Source organism: Scyliorhinus torazame, chromosome 8, assembly GCF_047496885.1.
Source record: "Scyliorhinus torazame isolate Kashiwa2021f chromosome 8, sScyTor2.1, whole genome shotgun sequence".
In the NCBI taxonomy this organism is placed as follows: domain Eukaryota; kingdom Metazoa; phylum Chordata; class Chondrichthyes; order Carcharhiniformes; family Scyliorhinidae; genus Scyliorhinus; species Scyliorhinus torazame.
In genome coordinates, this window is record NC_092714.1 from 262788250 (window position 1) to 262808932 (window position 20683).

The 20683-nt window shown below is 46.5% G+C and overlaps 1 protein-coding gene across 3 annotated transcripts in view; it reads left to right on the plus strand.

Annotated features, from left to right (window-relative positions):
• Positions 1-20683, plus strand: part of LOC140428589 (casein kinase II subunit alpha) — a 116380-nt gene that overhangs the window by 62981 nt on the left and 32716 nt on the right. For all 3 annotated transcript variants that reach the window (XM_072515233.1, XM_072515231.1, XM_072515232.1), the window contains 2 exons: positions 7582-7641; positions 18983-19066. In XM_072515233.1, coding sequence (XP_072371334.1) covers positions 7582-7641; positions 18983-19066 — 144 coding nt within the window. The remainder of the gene's footprint in view (positions 1-7581; positions 7642-18982; positions 19067-20683) is intronic.

The window sequence follows — 20683 nt, forward strand, 5'->3', positions numbered from 1 at the left end:
AGTCTCTCTCTGTAATATAAAGACTGTAAATCGATCCTTTGGTGATTTAAAACTAATAACTGCTCTCAGTAGTGACTTTCATCTGATGTGCTTCTGTTAAAGGTTATGTTTTTAAGTCTTATGGATGTCAAAAGGAAAGCTTAAAGGATTACTTAGTGTTGTAGTCTTTGGGGGTTGTATTTGAATTAATGGTTGCTAAGGTGTTCACTATGTTTTAAATAACTTGAGTTCATAGAATAAACATTGTTTTGCTTTAAAAAATACTTGTCCATTTCTGCTGTACCACACCTGTAGAGTGGGCCGTGTGCTCCCCTACCACAATCTAGTAAAAGTTGTGGGTCAGGTGAACTCCATGATACACTTTGGGGTTCTCCAAACCCTGACCCATAACACTATCTTCCTTGTTTCTCTCGCTTGGGCATAATGGGATGAACTTTCCTATTTCATCCTACCTCGTCACTTAGTCAAGGTGCATTTATTTTGTATTGTCTCTGGTACTTTGAGTCATATCCTTCTGCCCAACACCTAATCTCTATATCAATCCATCAGGATTTTTAGCTTCATGCTCTCCTGCAATTTTAGTGCTGAATTTGCCAACCCCAACCTCTCTGCCTATCTTGACATTTTCAGAAGGGCTCATGAAGGACATTTGTTGCACCTTCCTTGCAACCAGCAACCCCAACTAACAAATCATCCTCCTCTTGTCGATCTTTCCACCCAGCTTGTGTTCTCAGGGGTCAACCTTGTCATCCTCCTTTGCACCCTAATTGTTTTAGCTCTGCCAGTGGATCAATTACTGCCACTCTTATTATTTTCTTCGGAATGTCCATTCACTCATTGACAAGGTCAATCTACAACTTGTGGTTAATTGAATTGGCATCCTGGCCTTTGACTGAAACTTGCCTCATTGATAGTGGCCCCTGTCAATAATTCCTACTTACTTGCCCTACGCAAAATACAGCTGTGGCAATGTGTGGCATAATTATCCTTCTTTCAGCACCATACCTGGTTCCACCCCTCCTACTTCTTCAGGTTATTTCCATCTTTGTCATAGTCCACCTTGTTCTTTCCCCTTAATTCGCTGACTCTCGTCGTCTCTGAACTTCTTACTCTATTTAAATTCACCTGCTCATATTCAATGCTGTTATCTTGACAGTACCAACTCCATTACCTCATTGCATTTGTGATCTCCGCCACAGACATCGCTAACTTGTGTGTCTCAGCAGATTTTCACAGTAATTTCATTGCTGTGTTAATGTAAACCTACTTGTGACACTAATGAAGATCATTATTAACTACATCACCCTATTCCTTCCCAATGCTACTTCCTTCTGTAACTATCCCTGCGAAAAAGAAAACTCCTTCAGGCCACTTGCAGGTGCACCTCCTAAATCCCACTTGCTTGGCTTTTAGTTCTCCATTTTCCAGGAAACCTCTGCAGCACCCTCACCTCCAACTTTCTTGTCCTCGTTTCCCTATAACCAATATAAAATGCACCCTTCCTCATACCTCCCCATACACATTCATCCTACAAGCCTCGCCATCGACTAATCTAACCGACCTTTTATGAATTTTCCCCATTGGCCCAACATCAGTAGGTAGCACTTTCAACTGTATCAGTCATATGCTGTGGGAAATTTTCTTCTGAAATCTTCACCTCTTGTCCTCTTTAAAGACCCTCGTTAAAACTAACCTGATGCCAATAAAGTCTGAAATTATTCTGTTTTCTTACAGCCATTCTAAAATTAAGTTAATAGTTAGTGGTAAAACTAACGTACCAGCCGTGATTTGGTTAATATAAAAACATAGTGCTCAGAATGTAGTGCAGGACTGACGGAAATCATGGAGAGTGGGAAAAACAGAGTTTGTGTTTCGAGTTGGATATGACTACAGACGACTTGAAAGATAAACTGTCTCAGTACTTCCTGCTTTTGATGTCAGATTTTCAGCACCCACAGTACTTTATTTTAATTTTATTGGCTCTGTTGATTCTTGTCTGAGTCACAAGGTTTGGAGTTCAAATCCTATTCTGGAATTTGAACATAAAAATCAAGGCTGACACTCCAGTGCAGTATTGGTAAGAGTGATACACCGCAGGAGGCAGCCTCGTCAGATAAGGTGTTAATCAGGGTCTCCCCTGCTCTCTCAAGCTGGGGGTAGCACGGTAGCATTGTGGATAGCACAATTGCTTCACAGCTCCAGGGTCCCAGGTTCGATTCCAGCTTGGGTCACTGTCTGTGCGGAGTCTGCACATCCTCCCCGTGTGTGCGTGGGTTTCCTCCGGGTGCTCCGGTTTCCTCCCACAGTCTAAAGATGTGCAGGTTAGGTAAATTGGCCATGCTAAATTGCCCTTAGAGTCCAAAATTGCCCTTAGTGTTGGGTGGGGTTACTGGGTTATGGGGATAGGGTGGAGGTGTGGGCTTGGGCAGGGTGCTCTTTCCAAGAGCCGGTGCAGACTCGATGGGCCGAATGGCCTCCTTCTGCACTGTAAATTCTATGATCTATAAAATTCCCATCACAGAAGATTCAGGGCAGACAGCCCCACTGTCTACATGGGAGTTATCTCTGATGTCCTGGCTGACATTTACCTCTCAATCAACATCACTAAAACGGATCATCTATAATTGTTATCAAGTGCTGTTTGTCGGACCTTGTGTGCAAATGAGCTGTTGTATTCCCTGCACCACAGCAGTGACTACAGTTCAGAGGTACTTCATGGGCTGTGAGGTGTCCTGGTCTTGAAAAGCACTACACAGATGTGAGTCTTTCTTTCTTAAAAGATTTTGTTTTTGAACTCACCTTTCTGTCAGTTAACGTTTCAACATTTTTCAAAGTAAGCTCGCTATAACTATGTCTCTTTTTTTTTTACCTTGAAGGCTGTTACAAACATGTGAGCAGAGATAAACCGATCCCCCCCCCCCGCCCCATTCCTTTCTGTCCGTAATCAGGGTTATTTTTGAAAAGGTAGATGTGTGTGTTTTTAAACCCCTGTTAGTGGGTGATCAATTTACAAAGTATCAGCAGCCGACTTTCATGGGTTTAAACAAAGAGGGTTATTTATTCACATGCTCACTCCAAAAGATCTAAACGCTACATTAGAACAAAGAACAAAGAAATGTACAGCACAGGAACAGGCCCTTCGGCCCTCCAAGCCCGCGCCGACCATACTGCCCGACTAAACTACAATCTTCTACACTTCCTGGGTCCGTATCCTTCTATTCCCATCCTATTCATATATTTGTCAAGATGCCCCTTAAATGTCCCTATCGTCCCTGCCTCCACTACCTCCTCCGGTAGTGAGTTCCAGGCACCCACTACCCTCTGCGTAAAAAACTTGCCTCGTACATCTACTCTAAACTTTGCCCCTCTCACCTTAAACCTATGCCCCCTAGTAATTGACCCCTCTACCCTGGGGAAAAGCCTCTGACTATCCACTCTGTCTATGCCCCTCATAATTTTGTATACCTCTATCAGGTCGCCCCTCAACCTCCTTCGTTCCAGTGAGAACAAACCGAGTTTATTCAATCGCTCCTCATAGCTTATGCCCTCCATACCAGGCAACATTCTGGTAAATCTCTTCTGCACCCTCTCTAAAGCCTCCACATCCTTCTGGTAGTGTGGCGACCAGAATTGAACACTATACTCCAAGTGTGGCCTAACTAAGGTTCTATACAGCTGCAACATGACTTGCCAATTCTTATACTCAATGCCCCGGCCAATGAAGGCAAGCATGCCGTATGCCTTCTTGACTACCTTCTCCACCTGTGTAGCCCCTTTCAGTGATCTGTGGACCTGTACTCCTAGATCTCTTTGACTTTCAATACTCTTGAGGGTTCTACCATTCACCGTATATTCCCTACCTGCATTAGCCCTTCCAAAATGCATTACCTCACATTTGTCCAGGTTAAACTCCATCTGCCATCTCTCCGCCCAAGTCTCCAGACAATCTAAATCCTGCTGTATCCTCAGACAGTCCTCATCGCTATCCGCAATTCCACCAACCTTTGTGTCGTCTGCAAACTTACTAATCAGACCAGTTACATTTTCCTCCAAATCATTTATATATACTACAAAGAGCAAAGGTCCCAGCACTGATCCCTGTGGAACACCACTGGTCACAGCCCTCCAATTAGAAAAGCATCCCTCCATTGCTACCCTCTGCCTTCTATGGCCTAGCCAGTTCTGTATCCACCTTGCCAGTTCACCCCTGATCCCGTGTGACTCCACCTTTTGTACTAGTCTACCATGAGGGACCTTGTCAAAGGCCTTACTGAAGTCCATATAGACAACATCTACTGCCCTACCTGCATCAATCATCTTAGTGACCTCCTCGAAAAACTCTATCAAGTTAGTGAGACACGACCTCCCCTTCACAAAACCGTGCTGCCTCTCACTAATACGTCCATTTGCTTCCAAATGGGAGTAGATCCTGTCTCGAAGAATTCTCTCCAGTAATTTCCCTACCACTGAAGTAAGGCTCACCGGCCTGTAGTTCCCGGGATTATCCCTGCCACCCTTCTTAAACAGAGGAACAACATTGGCTATTCTCCAGTCCTCCGGGACATCCCCTGAAGACAGCGAGGATCCAAAGATTTCTGTCAAGGCCTCAGCAATTTCCTCTCCAGCCTCCTTCAGTATTCTGGGGTAGATCCCATCCGGCCCTGGGGACTTATCTACCTTAATATTTTTTAAGACACCCAACACCTCGTCTTTTTGGATCACAATGTGACCCAGGCTATCTACACCCCCTTCTCCAGACTCAACATCTACCAATTCCTTCTCTTTGGTGAATACTGATGCAAAGTATTCATTTAGTACCTCGCCCATTTCCTCTGGCTCCACACATAGATTCCCTTGCCTATCCTTCAGTGGGCCAACCCTTTCCCTGGCTACCCTCTTGCTTTTTATGTAAGTGTAAAAAGCCTTGGGATTTTCCTTAACCCTATTTGCCAATGACTTTTCATGACCCCTTCTAGCCCTCCTGACTCCCTGCTTAAGTTCCTTCCTACTTTCCTTATATGCCACACAGGCTTCGTCTGTTCCCAGCCTTTTAGCCCTGACAAATGCCTCCTTTTTCTTTTTGACGAGGCCTACAATATCATTCGTCATCCAAGGTTCCCGAAAATTGCCGTATTTGTCTTTCTTCCTCACAGGAACATGCCTGTCCTGTATTCCTATCAACTGACACTTGAAAGCCTCCCACATGTCAGATGTTGATTTGCCCTCAAACATCCACCCCCAATCTATGCTCTTCAGTTCCCGCCTAATATTGTTATAATTAGCCTTCCCCCAATTTAGCACATTCATCCTCGGACCACTCTTATCCTTGTCCACCAGTACTTTAAAACTTACTGAATTGTGGTCACTGTTACCGAAATGCTCCCCTACTGAAACATCTACCACCTGGCCGGGCTCATTCCCCAATACCAGGTCCAGTACCGCCTCTTCCCTAGTTGGACTGTTTACATATTGTTTTAAGAAGCCCTCCTGGATGCTCCTTACAAACTCTGCCCCGTCTAAGCCCCTGGCACTAAGTGAGTCCCAGTCAATATTGGGGAAGTTGAAGTCTCCCATCACCACAACCCTGTTGTTTTTACTCTTTTCCAAAATCTGTCTACCTATCTGCTCCTCTATCTCCCGCTGGCTGTTGGGAGGCCTGTAGTATACCCCCAACATTGTGACTGCACCCTTCTTATTCCTGATCTCTACCCATATAGCCTCACTGCCCTCTGAGGTGTCCTCTCGCTGTATAGCTGTGATACTCTCCTGAACAAGTAGCGCAACTCCGCCTCCCCTTTTACATCCCCCTCTATCCCGCCTGAAACATCTAAAACCTGGAACGTTTAGCTGCCAATCCTGCCCTTCCCTCAACCAGGTCTCTGTAATGGCAACAACATCATAGTTCCAAGTAGTAATCCAAGCTCTAAGTTCATCTGCCTTACCCGTAATGCTCCTTGCATTAAAACATATGCACTTCAGGCCACCAGACCCGCTGTGTTCAGCAACTTCTCCCCGTCTGCTCTGCCTCAGAGCCACACTGTCCATATTCCCTAGTTCTCCCTCAACGCTCTCACCTTCTGACCTATTGCTCCCGTGCCCACCCCCCTGCCATACTAGTTTAAACCCTCCCGTGTGACACTAGCAAATTAGTCGAACACTCCACGCAAGAAAGATGCAACGAAAGAAGATAGCATACTTTTGCAAGTCTAAACCAAAAGAATGGTTAACAGTTCACATGTTTTTGTGAGTCCAATAAAGAAAAGCTTTTTCCTTCTGTCCGAGATTCAGATAGGGCTTGGATATTAGGGTAACTGCAGGGCCGTTCGAAGAGAAGACTGTTCAGCAGATCATGAAGTCAGGCACTCATGGCTGTGTATCAGGAGGTCCAGTTTTCTTTACAGGTGAATTCTGAGTTTTAGAATCAATCTGAGGGGAGGGCTTTTTAAAAAGACTTTTAAGCCTCTTAGTTTTTAACACTTTTGTCTGCTTTCCTTTGCTACGTTGCAAACCTGGAGACATAAGAGTCTTAAGAGTTCCTTGACTCTTGAGTTTTGGTTAAGCTTCAAACAATGGCAAGTATGGGTACCACAAAGGAGTGCTGCCTAGGCATTGTCCATTCAAGGGGGAGACCTCCACCCAATATGAATCAATTCTGAATTGTCCGGAAGCTTAATAGCTTGTGTTGAAGTTGCAAAGATCACCATGGCAGCTATCTTAAGTGTCCATTTCAGTGTCCATTTTAAAGAAAGAAAGACAGTTCCAGAAGCTTCCAAAGCAGCACCCTCCATGTTTAAACTCTTGACTATGACATACCTTTTAATGGACGTGACCAGGCAGACAATCCATCCCATGTTTCTGCCCCATCTTCACTATTAAACTGTCTTCTGGGAGATGACAGACTGAACTGGGTAACATTTATTTCCTCTTGTGAGGAAGTGCCTTACTTCTACATAGTTTCCCCCCCCCCCCCCCCCCCCCCCCCCCCCCCAGTTGAGATGGTGTCTGATTCATATTCTAGATGAGGGGCTTTGAGAAAGACATTGGAATTAACAATTTATCAATGATTGCTTTAATGTCCAAACTGAGATTGTGGATTAGTTTAGTGGAAGCTTGCATATAAATATCTAGCTGACCATCACACTGCACAATTATGTTTGTTTTTTTAAATTTAGAGTACCCAATTAATTTTTTTCCAATTTAAGGGGCAATTTAGCGTGGCCAATCCACTTAGCCTGCACATCTTTGAGTTGTGGGGGCGAAACCCACACAAACACGGGGAGAATGTGCAACCTCCACACGGACAGTGACCCAGAGCCGGGATCGAACCTGGGACCTCAGCGCCGTGAGGCAACAGGGCTAACTCACTGCGCCACCCCTGCACAATTATGTTGATGAGCTTTAAAGAGTTCAGTTTCTTTAATTATGAAGAGAAATAACGGATAAAGTGTGTTTGCAATTATGTTTGCGAAGAAATGTATTTTGTATTTCATTACTTTGTAAGATTTATTGAATTTTATTTCCAATTAACCAGACTTAGCTTTGTTAATATTCTTAATATTTTCTTGTATATATTCCTTACAGCAGCTGTACCAGACCTTAACAGATTATGATATACGATTCTACATGTATGAGATTTTAAAGGTATGTTGACAATTTCAGGACTTTGTACTCTAGTAAGCCATTTTACTTTTAGAACAGAGAATGGAATGTTTACATGACAATATCTGAGGAGTATGCTGGTGTGAACATCCCAAAACACAAGTGAGCTCTTTGGGTGATTTAAAGCACTAGTCAGGATACCAGAAGAGGCATCAACACCCTCGGCTATACCCAATTTTATGGAGGTGGTTCTTGTGACATTTGCGTCCGTATTTGAGCTGTCTGTGGCTTCCAATTTAGTTGGGGGAGATCTCAAGAATTTTGATAATTGGACTGTCATTGTTGCAGGCCTATTGAGGAATCCACATTGATTAGCAGGAAAAACTGTACCATGTGGACCATAAATTCACTGCTGATCTTGATGCGTCTAATGTAATGACACCACTGTCATAATGTTCAGGGACATTTGGAGTACAGATGCGTAAATTGATTCACATTTAAATTAATCAGATGAACTGCAGTCAATTTTAAGCAGAGAGAACTTCAAGATGGCAATCTGCAAATTCAGGTGACAGATGTCAACTGCTCATTTCATCTTGAGCAGTCAGTAATTTGAGTCCTGATTAAATTATTGATTATTTCTATACATAGAAACATAAACTATTTTAGCCAGATATAAAAATGCAGTTATGAGTTTGGAGTTGCTATGAAATGCCCAGTTTATCAAGATGGCAACATAATTCCTGGGTATGGCCTTGACCTGGCTCAAGCATACTACAGCAAGTGGTGGGACACCTCCGTTGCTTTCATAGATCATAGAATTTACAATGCAGAAGTAGGCTATTCGGCCCATCGAGTCTTCACCGACTCTCCGAAGAGCACTCTACCTTGGCCCCCACCCCCACATTATCCCCGTAATTCTACCTCATCTGCGCATCTTTGGACTGTGGGAGGAAACAGAGTACCCAGACGAAAAGCATGCATACACAAAGAACCTGCAAACTTAACACAGTCACCCAAGGCTGAAACCAAACCCGGGTCTCTGGTGCTGTGAAGTAGCAGCGCTTTCCACTCTGCCACCGTGCTGAGTGAATCTGGGCTGAAGAAGTGTTTGTGTAGTCTGTTGGTCCTCCATAATCTTACTGAAACTTTTTTTAAAAATATGTTTTATTGAAATTTTTTCCCTTTACAGATCAAACATAACAGTAAAGAAAGTTTAACAATAAACAAATGGCTAATCAACATGTTAATCTAATCGTTTAACATAAACTAAAACTTCCACCCCCCCTCCCCCCTGGGTTGCTGCTGCTGGTCATCTGTCTTCCCTCTAACGTTCCCCTAGGTAGTCGAGGAATGGCTGCCACCGCCTGGTGAACCCTTGAGCCGATCCTCTCAGAGCAAACTTTATCCGCTCCAGTTTTATGAACCCCGCCATATCGTTTACCCAGGCCTCCAGTCCGGGGGGTTTCGCCTCCTTCCACATGAGTAGAATCCTACGCCGGGCTACTAGGGACGCAAAGGCCACAACGTCGGCCCCTTTCGCCTCCTGCACTCCCGGCTCATCCACAACTCCAAATAGAGCTAGCCCCCAGCCTGGTTTGACCCGGGCCTTCACCACCTTAGAAATCACTCCCGTCACTCCCTTCCAATACACCTCCAGTGCCGGGCACGACCAAAACATATGCGCGTGGTTTGCCGGGCTTCCGCCGCACCTCCCACACTTGTCCTCCACTCCAAAGAACCTGCTCAGTCTTGCTCCCGTTATGTGTGCTCTATGTAGCACCTTGAATTGAATCAGGCTAAGCCTGGCGCACGAGGAAGAGGAATTTACCCTGCTTAGGGCATCAGCCCACATACCCTCCTCTATCTCCTCCCCTAGCTCTTATTTCCACTTTCCTTTTAATTCGCCCACCAACTCCTCCCCCTCTTCCCTCATCTCTCAGTATATCTCTGACACCTTGCCCTCTCCGACCCACACCCCCGAAAGCACTCTGTCCTGAATCCCCTGTACCGGGAGCAGCGGAAATTCCCTCACCTGTTGTCTTGTGAACGCCCTCACCTGCATATATCTAAGGAAGTTTCCCCGGGGCAACTTATACTTTTCCTCCAATGCTCCCAAGCTCGCAAACGTCCCATCTATAAATAAATCTCCCACCCTCCTAATTCCCAACTGGTGCCAGCTCTGAAATCCTCCATCCATTCTTCCTGGGGCAAACCTATGGTTGTTCCTGATTGGGGACCCCACCAGGGCTCCCCGCACACCTCTCTGTCGCCTCCATTGCCCCCAGATATTCAAAGTTGCCGCCACCACCGGGTTCGTGGTAAACTTTTTTGGTGAGAGCGGTAGCGGCGCCGTCACCAGCGCCTCTAAGCTCGTCCCTTTACAGGACTTTCTCTCCAGTCTTTTCCATGCCGCTCCCTCTCCCTCCATCATCCATTTACGAATCATCGCCACACTGGCTGCCCAATAGTAGTCGCCCAAATTCGGTAGCGCCAATCCTCCTCTGTCCCTGCTACGTTGTAGGAACCCCCTCCTTACCCTCTGCACTCTGCCCGCCAACGACAGAGGCTGCATGTCCCACCTCTTGAAGTCCTCCTCCATTTGTTCTACCAATCGTGTCAGATTAACTCTGTGCAAGGTTCCCCAGCTCCTAGCGATCTGAATCCCCAGGTATCGGAAGTTTCTTTCCACTTTCCTTAGAGGCAGGCCTTCTGTCTCTCTACTCTGGTCCCCTGGGTGCATCACGAATAGTTCACTCTTCCCCATGTTAAGCCTATATCCCGAGAAATCTCCGAACTCCCTCAACATCCGCATAACCTCTATCATCCCCCCCGCTGGGTCCGACACATACAACAGTAGGTCATCCGCGTATAGCGAGACTCAGTGTTCTTCTCCCCCTCTAATCACCCCTCTCCATTTCCTGGAGTCTCTCAACGCCATGGCCAGAGGTTCAATTGCCAACGCGAACAACAGTGGAGATAGCGGGCATCCCTGTCTTGTTCCCCTATATAATCGGAAATACTCCGATCTTTGCCGACCCGTGACTACACTTGCCATTGGGGCCCCATAAAGAAGTTTGACCCAGCTAATAAACCCGTTCCTGAACCCAAACCTCCTTAACACCTCCCATAAATACTCCCACTCCACCCTATCAAATGCCTTCTCTGCATCCATTGCCGCCACTATCTCTGCCTCCCCCTCCACTGGGGGCATCATTATCACCCCTAATAGTCGTCGCACGTTGACATTCAGTTGTCTCCCCTTTACGAACCCTGTCTGGTCTTCGTGCACCACCCCCGGGACACAGTCCTCTATCCTCGATGCCAGTACCTTTGCCAGCAATTTGGCGTCCACATTCAATAATGAAATAGGTCTATAGGACCCGCACTGCAACGGATCTTTATCCCTCTTCAGAATTAGCGATATCGTCGCCTCCGACATTGTCGGGGGTAAAGTCCCTCCTTCCCTGGCCTCATTGAACGTCCTCACCAACAACGGGGCCAACAAGTCCACGTATTTTCTATAAAATTCCACCGGGAACCCGTCTGGTCCCGGAGCCTTCCCTGCTTGCATGTTCCCCAGCCCCTTAATAACCTCGTCCACCCCAATCGGTGCCCCCAGGCCTTCCACCTCCTGCTCCTCCACCCTCGGGAACCTCAATTGATCCAGGAACTGCCGCATCCCCTCCTCTCCCTCTGGGGGTTGGGACCTATACAGTCCCTCATAAAAGGTCTTGAACACCTTGTTTATCTTCCCTGCTCTTCGCACCGTGGCTCCCTTTTCGTCTCTAATTCCCCCTATCTCCCTCGCCGCTGTCCTCTTTCGCAACTGATGAGCCAGCAGGCGACTAGCCTTTTCCCCATATTCATACCTCCTCCCCTGTGCCTTCCTCCACAGCGCCTCCGCCTTTCTGGTGGTCAGGAGGTCAAACTCAGTCTGGAGTCGTCTCCTCTCCCTGTACAGTCCCTCCTCCGGGGTCTCTGCGAATTCCCTATCCACCCTTAAAATCTCCCCCAGTAATCTTTCCCTTTCCTTGGCCTCTGTTTTCCCTTTGTGGGCCCCAATGGAGATCAGCTCTCCTCTGACCACCGCTTTTAGTGCTTCCCATACCACTCCCACACGGACCTCCCCGTCGTCATTGACCTCCAGGTATCTCTCAATACACCCCCGCACTTTTCCACACACTCCCTCGTCCGCCATCAATCCCACATCTAATCGCCAGAGTGCTCTCTGCTCCCTTTCCTCTCCTAGTTCCAGGTCCACCCAGTGTGGGGCATGGTCCGAAACCGCTATGGCTGAATACTCAGCTTCTTCCACCCTTGAGATCAACAACCTTCCCAGAACAAAAAAATCTATCCGGGAGTACACTTTATGGACATGGGAGAAGAAAGAGAACTCCCTGGCCCTCGGTCTAAGAAATCGCCATGGATCCACTCCCCCCATTTGGTCCATAAACCCCTTGAGCACCTTGGCCGCTGCCGGCCTTCTTCCGGTCTTTGATCTGGATCTATCTAGCCCAGGGTCCAACACGGTATTGAAGTCCCCTCCCAATATCAAAGTATTAAAGTCTCCTCCTAAAATCAAGTTTCCTACCTCCAGGTCCGGTATACGACCCAGCATCCGTCTCATAAATCCCGCATCGTCCCAGTTCGGGGCATATACATTAACCAACACGACCTCCATTCCCTCCAGCCTGCCACTCACCATTACATATCTACCTCCGCTATCTGCTACGATGTTCTTTGCTTCAAATGCTACCCGTTTCCCCACCAATATGGCCACCCCTCTATTCTTTGCATCTAGTCCTGAGTGGAACACCTGTCCCACCCATCCTTTCCTTAACCTAACTTGGTCCGCCACCTTCAGGTGCGTCTCTTGGAGCATAGCCACGTCTGCCCTTAGTCTTTCAAGTGCGCGAGCACTTGGGCCCTTTTAATCGGTCCGTTCAGGCCTCTCACGTTCCACGTGATCAGCCTCACTAGGGGGCTACCATACCCCCTCCCGTGTCGACTAACCATCACCTTCTCTAGGCCAGTCCCATATCCCGCCTCCGCGCTCCCACTTGCTCCCCAGGCGTCGCATTCCGTCCCCGTCCACCCACTCTTTAGCCATTTCCTTTTTGATTTCCGCAGCAGAAACCCAGTTGTCGTGTCCCCCCCCCCCCCAAGATCCCTTTCTAGCGTGATTGCTCCCCCCAAATTACTTCCGCGAGTCAGCTGACTTCAACTGACCACGGCTACTCTTGCTCACTCCTTGACCCCCCTGTGTGGGGAACTCCCATGCGCATTGCGCCTGTCTTCCCGCCATAATCTTTCTGGCGCGGGAACATCCCTTTATCTGACCCGCCTCTTGTGGCGCAGCTCCCTTTCCTCTCCCCCTCCCATTCCTCATTCTCCGCCTATGTCCCTTCTTTCCCCCCTCACCGGCGCCCACATTTCCTAGTGTCTCCCCCCATCCCAATTTACTTCTCTATTTACATCAACCATAACAATAACATTCCCTACAGTATCAGTCCCTCAGTTCCGATCCAATTTCCCCTCTTTAATAAAGGTCCATGCTTCTTCCGCCGTATCGAAATAATGGTGTCTCTCCTGGTACGTGACCCATAGTCGTGCCGGCTGCAGCATCCCAAACTTCACCTTTTTGTGTAACATCTCCTTGGCTCGGTTAAAACTCGCCCTCCTTCTCGCCACCTCCGCACTCCAATCCTGGTACACCCGTACCACTGCATTCTCCCATCTGCTACTCCGCACCTTTTTAGCCCATCTCAGGACCTCTTCTCTATCTTTAAGGCGGTGAAATCGCACGATTGTCGCCCTGGGTGGTTCTCCCGCTTTTGGTCTTCTCGCCGGGATCCGATGTGCCCACTCCACCTCCAAGGGGCCCGCAGGGGCCTCAGCTCCCATCAATGAGCTTAGCATCGTACTTACATAAGCTCCACAGTCCGCTCCTTCAACTCCCTCAGGGAGACCCAGTATCCGAAGGTTTTTCCTTCGCGCTCTGTTTTCTAGGGCCTCAATCCTTTCAATACACTTTTTATGGAGTGCCTCGTGCGTCTGTGTTTTGACCGCCAGGCCCAGGATCTCGTCCTCATTATCCGTCACCTTCTGCTCCACCACGCGGAGCTCTGTCTCCTGGGTCCTTTGTGCCTCCTTGAGCCCCTCAATTGCCTGTAGCATCGGGGTCAGCACCTCCCTCTTTAGTAGCTCCACACACCGTCTCAGAAATTCGTCTTGCTCGGGCCCCCATGTCGCCTGGGCTTTCTCCTCCGCCATCTTGTGCCTTCTCCCTTTCTGTCCCTTTCGTCAACGATTCTTTGCGCTGCAGCCGCCGCCGCCGATATTTTCCTCTTTCGTTGGGGGTGGACTCCCTATTCACTCACCCCACACCGGGTTGCGTCGCCCAAAAATTTCCCGTTGGGGCTCTTAAAAGAGCCCGAAGGTCCGTCGGAGCTGGAGCCGCCGAAACGTGCGGCTAGCAAGGCATCGCCGCAACCGGAAGTCCTACTGAAACTTTTTTAATGTTACTGAAAGCAGATAGTCATGTCAGCCCTCCTAATGTTATGAAACAGCCACGAAGCGAATGAGAGTCTGTTTGTTAATGCAAGCTAATGTGCAGAACTCTGTTTTGGTGGGTAGAGTCGTTTTTTTCTCTTTTTATTTTTACATTCGCTGATGCATTACTGGATTTGAACATGTTAATCAACATTAAAAGGGAATGGGGTGAGTTTGCCGAGGGGCCCTACATGATAGACAACATTTGTACCATAACTTGGGCATTGGGTTCGTCCAACTGATTTCAATACACGTGTTGCAAAAATCCCCATGCTCATGCTGGATAGTTTGTTCATCTCCACTTGGGGACTGTAGGGCGCGATTCAGCAGACAAATGTTAAACATTGCTTTTGGACTTGTTATTCAACAGCACCTTTTTGGCCTTGGGGAGTTATTCCTCACTGAGGCCGCACTTAGAGTGATTTGCCCGCCAGCAGGAATTGATGTTCGCAGATCGGAGCGCCATTTTGATTGGCATCCCCGATTCAATTCTCTCCCCTACCGGCTTTATCGACCCCTCACCCCTAGCCATGTCAAAGCCCCTGGGACTCCCCCACCCCCCTCTGATTGGCATTCCCCCTCCCCTCTCCGGGCCCAGGCCCAGCTCCTGACAGTGCCAACCTGGCACCCTGGCAGTGCTACATGGGTACGCTGCCAGGCTCAAGGTGCTCAGGTGAAAGGGGCGTACCAGGTAGCATCCTGCCCTATGCGACCACCCCATAGTCTCCACTGGCCTGCGAGATGCCCTGATGCGTTTGTGTGAACCACTAAACGGCAGCTTGGCGAGATCTCGCAGGTGAGAACTTGAGTCCCGGGCGCCGGGTGAATCAGGCGTTCAGGTATTTAAATGAGCCACTAGGCTCACTTAAATATGTAGATCTGGATCTCACCCAGCGAGGGCGAGATCCAGATTGAGCCAGGCGGAGCGAGTGGACTGTGCTGGGCGCAATGGGGCCGCTGAATCATGTCATATCCTTTGTTCCCAAGGTTACCCTGGTTTGTTGGTCATGAATTTGGTACTCGTGTTTGTTGCTTTTGTTCCCTTGTTTTACAAATTTTAGGTCAACAGTGTTGACCTTAGGGCAGCACGGTGGCGCAGTGGGTTAGCCCTGTTGCCTCACGCGCTGAGGTCTCAGGTTTGATCCCGGCCCCAGGTCACTGTCCATGCGGAGTTTGCACATTCTCCCCGTGCCTGCGTGGGTTTCACCTCCACAACCCAAAGGTGTGCAGGGTAGGCGGATTGGCCGCGCTAAATTACCTCTTAATTGGAAAGAAATAATTGGGTACTCTAAATTCTTTTTTTTAAAAAAAGTGTTGAAATTGGTTTTGCATTTATTAGAATTGTTTTGAAAAAATAGTCTAGATTTTTCTTTTTGCCATTGACAATTGTTTGCCAGCGATGAGAAATTTCAGCCGTTTCAACTTCCCAATTGTGGAATTCCTCTTTTTAAAACGTTTTTTGGGCCTCCACGCCCCATGGTACCTCAGTCAAACTATCTTTCCCCCTGAATCGGATGGAGGTCCTGGGATGGTTAGTGGGCGCGAGTGGGAAATCATGTTGAAACACACCACCAAAGGCCCATCCCAAGAGTAGAACAGATTGCAGGGTTTGAGACATTCATGGCCATGTGACGTGGGTTAGGCATAATGTAATGAACATGGCTGGAATTCTTTGGGTGAAACATGATTCCTTTTTGCAAGAATGTTTTCGACATTTTGCCTTCATCCATGCACATCCCAGATATGTTGACTGACTCACTTTCCTCAACTCTCTCATCTCTTTTAACCACAGCCCTGAACTGCTCTGGTACATCCCATAAAGTGCAGCGGTGTACTTTGCAGTTAGCTTCACTACTACCATCGCGAGGGGATGGGCATTAACTGCTGGTGTCGCCAGCGTGTGCACATCCCGAAAATTAATAAACAAGAAGTAGATGTAGAGTAACAAGTGGTGGGTTCTTATGGGAACAAAAGTAGGCCATTCAGCCCCTTCAGCCTGATCCATATCATGGACAATCTGCACTTGAATTTTATTTATTCACCATAGTCCCATACCCATTATAACTTTACCCAACAATAATCAATTGGCCTGAGCCTGAGCAGCCACAGCCTTTTGAGGGGAGAGAATTCCTGATTTATACAACTATATCTTTTCAATATAGTTCTTTCCGACTTCCTTCCTCTGAACAGCCTAGCTTTGGTTTTATTTCATCCTTCCTCTCAACAGCCTAGCTCTGGTTTTATTTCATCTCCTCATCCTTGATTTTCCCCCCATCAGAGGAAATCATTTCTCCATATCTACTCTAGAACGTAGATCAGTGTGCCCTCTGTGAGCAAATATGAGCCAAGTTCATGCAACCTGCCATCAATTTAACCCTCTAAGCCCTGATTTGATAGTTGAACGCCGACATCGAAAGTCAGGAGAAGGGCAGGGAGAGGAGCCGCACTTTCTATGCCTATTACATGCCTCCAGCAGAATCGATTTTGGCAGCCAAAATCAGTGGGACGTTGCCAGGGCCCGAATGAGAAAGACCTTGCGTGCGAGGCAGTGTCCCTTTCATCTTGCTTGAATCTTTGTGTCTAAAATACAGATTGTAAAATAAAAGCTGCATCAAATCTGCGTGTCGAGGGCGCATGGTACTGTTCAGCTGGAAAATCATTGTGCCTTTGTGCAACTGTTCGGCAGTGTGATTGATGGCCCTTGCATGGGATGGGTTTTGGTGCGGTCTTGCTTCCCTTATTCCACATGTTTAACGCGACACTCGGCTGTTTAAATTTTACAGCCGTAAAATGATCAAAATTCTAATTTGATTGGAGGTTGCTAGTCTATATTTCCTATTTGTGCAGCCTGTTCCAGGCTCTGTTTAGTGTTTAAATTTTATTTTGAGTATCTGCAGGAAGCCTGCTGCATTTCACTTTCCTTTATAGATTTTTCTTTTCTGTTCAGCACTTTTATGTACAAAATCCTGTCAAGCAAACCAGGCAGGCAACTTGTTCCTCACTCTTTACAGTTGCTGCTCAGCTGGTCGCAAGCTGCTTTTTATACTGGTGTTGATTCGGATTGGACTTTGGGAGGCTTAACATCCTTAAACTGGGTCTGTGATTCTTCTACCCAGATAAGGAAGTCAGATTCAGTAGCTTAAATATTGAATGTCGCTCCTTAGTTGCGGTCTCCTGGAGGCTAAACTCCTTTTCCCTATGCCCTGTCTTTTCTCCTGGGAAAGTTTGCCTTGGTTTGCTGTTGAGGATTATTATTTATTGAACAGGGGTAATGATTAGTGCAAATAGCTTAGTTTTATAAATCTCACAAAGCTGAGCATTATGCAAGAGAAATATTGGTTCCTTTCTGTGAATTAGTACAAACTAGATGCCAGATATTGTGTCTCTGAAGTATATAGAAGAAATAAAGGCTTGGATTTATATAGTACTTCTTATGACCTCAGGACATCCCAAAGCACTTTACAGCAAATTAAGTCCTTTTGAAATGTAATCACTGTTGTAATGTAGGAAATGGGGCAGCCAGATTGCACACAGCAAGGTCCCACAATTACCAATGTGGTAATGACAGCCTTTTTTTAATGATGTTGGCCAGGATACTGGGCAGGGCTCCCCTGCTCTTCTCCCTATTAGTGGCAAGGGATCTTTTACATCCATCTGAGGAGGAAGCTGGTTTAATGTCTCATTTGAAAGGTGGCATCCCTTGTCAGTGCAACTGTCCTGCATTCATTGTGAACTTGTCTAGACCCATGGCTCGTGCACATCTACTGCCCAGTGCAGCTGCCATGGTGAGTTATTAATTATTTGGGAGGCGAGAAGTTACTCGTCTTAAAATGAGAACAACAGATGGGGAAAGCTAGGTGAGGAGCTAGCTGCACAGCAGAAATGAGTCTTTTCTTTGCAATACACAAGGATGATTGCTGCTTGAACTGGTTCTTACCATAGCTATTTAAAATTCATTTATATTTAATTCTCTGCCAAGTGTTTCTTTGGGTGGATTGCTTCTATATAAATGGCATGTATAAGTGTGCTAGAGTAACTAGGATACTAGGGTAAGTTGCAATCTTTTTTTACTCTTCATAGTGCAATTGAAACCTTCATTTAAGATGCTGCCTGCACTAAGGCCACAATCAATCACCTAAATAATCCCTGCCATGGCTCTTTTCTCTTGACACAATACACTGAGTTACTATGCCACCAATTCACTGAAATGCCCCTTGCCTTGTCACACCCTTCCTGAATTGATCCAAGTGCTCTAAATGCGTAGCTTGCCATTTTGGGCAGTTTTTGCGATAAGGAGCAGTTTTGCTAATAATTGTGTCTGTAGTATTAGGTGGGTTGGCCATGCTAAATTGCCCCTTAGTCTCCAAAGATGTCCAGGTTAGGTACGGTTATGGGGATGGATGTGGTGCTCTTTCCGAGGGTCGGTGCAGACCCGATGGGCCGAATGGCCTCCTTCTGCACTGTACGGATTCTATGAATATGAATACCAATGGGATTAGTACAGGGCAACCTTTTATATTTTTATGGCTAAAATAAAATTATTGCGATCAGGGAGACTGACGACTGCTTTTCAATCACAACCCTATTCGACATCCAGACAGAGAATAAGCATTTCGCGGAAAAATCCATTTAATTTACTGTTCTTCAGACTGTTAATGTTTTTAATGTAACAACAAAATGTAATTATTGGTGAGATAAGCTCTTCCTGTCAAGTCTTAAATCAACTAGTTTTCATTGCAAATTACTTGTGGTACTTGGTTAATTTGTCAGTCTTATTAATTAATGAGAGTGTACTAACAATGGTCGGATGGTGTTCCTCTGTTTGCAGGCTCTGGATTATTGCCATAGTATGGGAATCATGCACAGAGATGTGAAACCGCACAACGTTATGATTGACCATGAACACAGAAAGGTAGCAATAAAAAAACACAATCACTAGTACTGAAAGGTGCACACGCTATGTTTCCTTTCTAATGTTGTATGGTAATTAAAATTGGTACCAACAGTCCATCTGTTCAAGCGGGTGATGCACTTTTTGATCTCTGCCAAGCCTCCTTTCAGAAACATTGGAGTATTTTTTGGCTATTCCTATCAGACACAGGTGTTGAAGAGTGTGAGTTAATTGTCTGATTATTCCATTCGGAAGCTCCCTTCATGGATGGATAAACCAGTTTCTCTGGTGGCTCTTTGGCCTTTGATGTTTTCGACCAGTTTTAATTGATCATACATATATTTAAAAAACAAACTCTCTTTTATCCCACCATCTTGGTTTCAATGAAAAGGAACCAAGCAACACAGGTTATAGCCAAGATTTATCACATGGTTATCACCTTATCACCTTCTGTCACATGGTTTTAAGTGTGGAATTTGCATTGTTTTGAAACGTTATTGTAAGCAACGAGCTATTATGATCTGGGGTTCATAGAATTGGGGTGGCATGGTGGTTAGCACTGCTGCCTCACAGCACCAGAGACCCAGGTTCAATTCTGGCTTTGGGTCACTGTCTGTGGAGTTTGCACGTTCTCCCCGTGTCGGCATGGATTTCCTCCGGGTGCTCCAGTTTCCTCCCACAGCCCAAAGATGTGCAGGTTAGGTGGATTGGCTACGCTAAATTGCCCCTTAGTGTCCAGGGATGTGCAGGTTAGGTAGGGTTTTGGCGTTGCTGGGCCTGGGTTGGCTCTTTCGGAGGTTTGGTGCAGACTTGATTGGTTGAATGACCTCCTTCTGCACGGTAGGATTCTACGACATCGTCTCTGACAATTATAGAATGGTTAAAGCAAGAAAGAAAGCTCACCATGTCTGTGCCAGCTCTCTACAAGAGCAACTCTTGGCTCCCTGCCTTTTCCCTGGAGCCTTAAAAATGTGTTTTCACTTCAGATAATTATCCTATTGTCTTTTGAAGATCTCAATTTAATCTGCCTCCACAACACTCTTAAGGCAGTGTATTCCAGATACTAACCACACACTGTGTAAAACGTTTTTCCTCATGTTACTTTTGCCGATCACCTTCCTCTGGTTCCCGATTCTTCAGCCATCGAAAACAATTTCTCCCTATCTACTAGACATTGTTCACTGTAGCTGAGAACAAGAGTCTAGAAGGCTGTATTGCCTGCCCATGCCGAGGTTAAGGACATCCACTTGGGAACAGAGAGGAGAAACTTAGAATGGGAGGGGAAAGATCAAATTGTCGTGGTTCATGTGAGTACCCATGGCATAGGTAGGACTAAGAAAGAAGTTCTGATGAGGGAGTATGAACAGCTAGTGTCTAAATTTAAAAAACAGAACCACAAAGGTTCTCTGGATTTCTACTTGAGCCATGAGTGAATTGGCACAGAGTAACTAATAGAGAGTTAAATGGGTGGCTCAAGGATTGGTGCAGAAGAAATGAGTGTAACTAAATTGTGTGGGGAGGGGAGGGGGGACAGGTTCACATATGGGGAGATTTGGAAAGTTGAAGAGAAAGGGCAAGACAATAGTGTAGGGTAGATTTGCAGCTTTTATGTGATAGGAAGGAACAGTGTGCAAACAT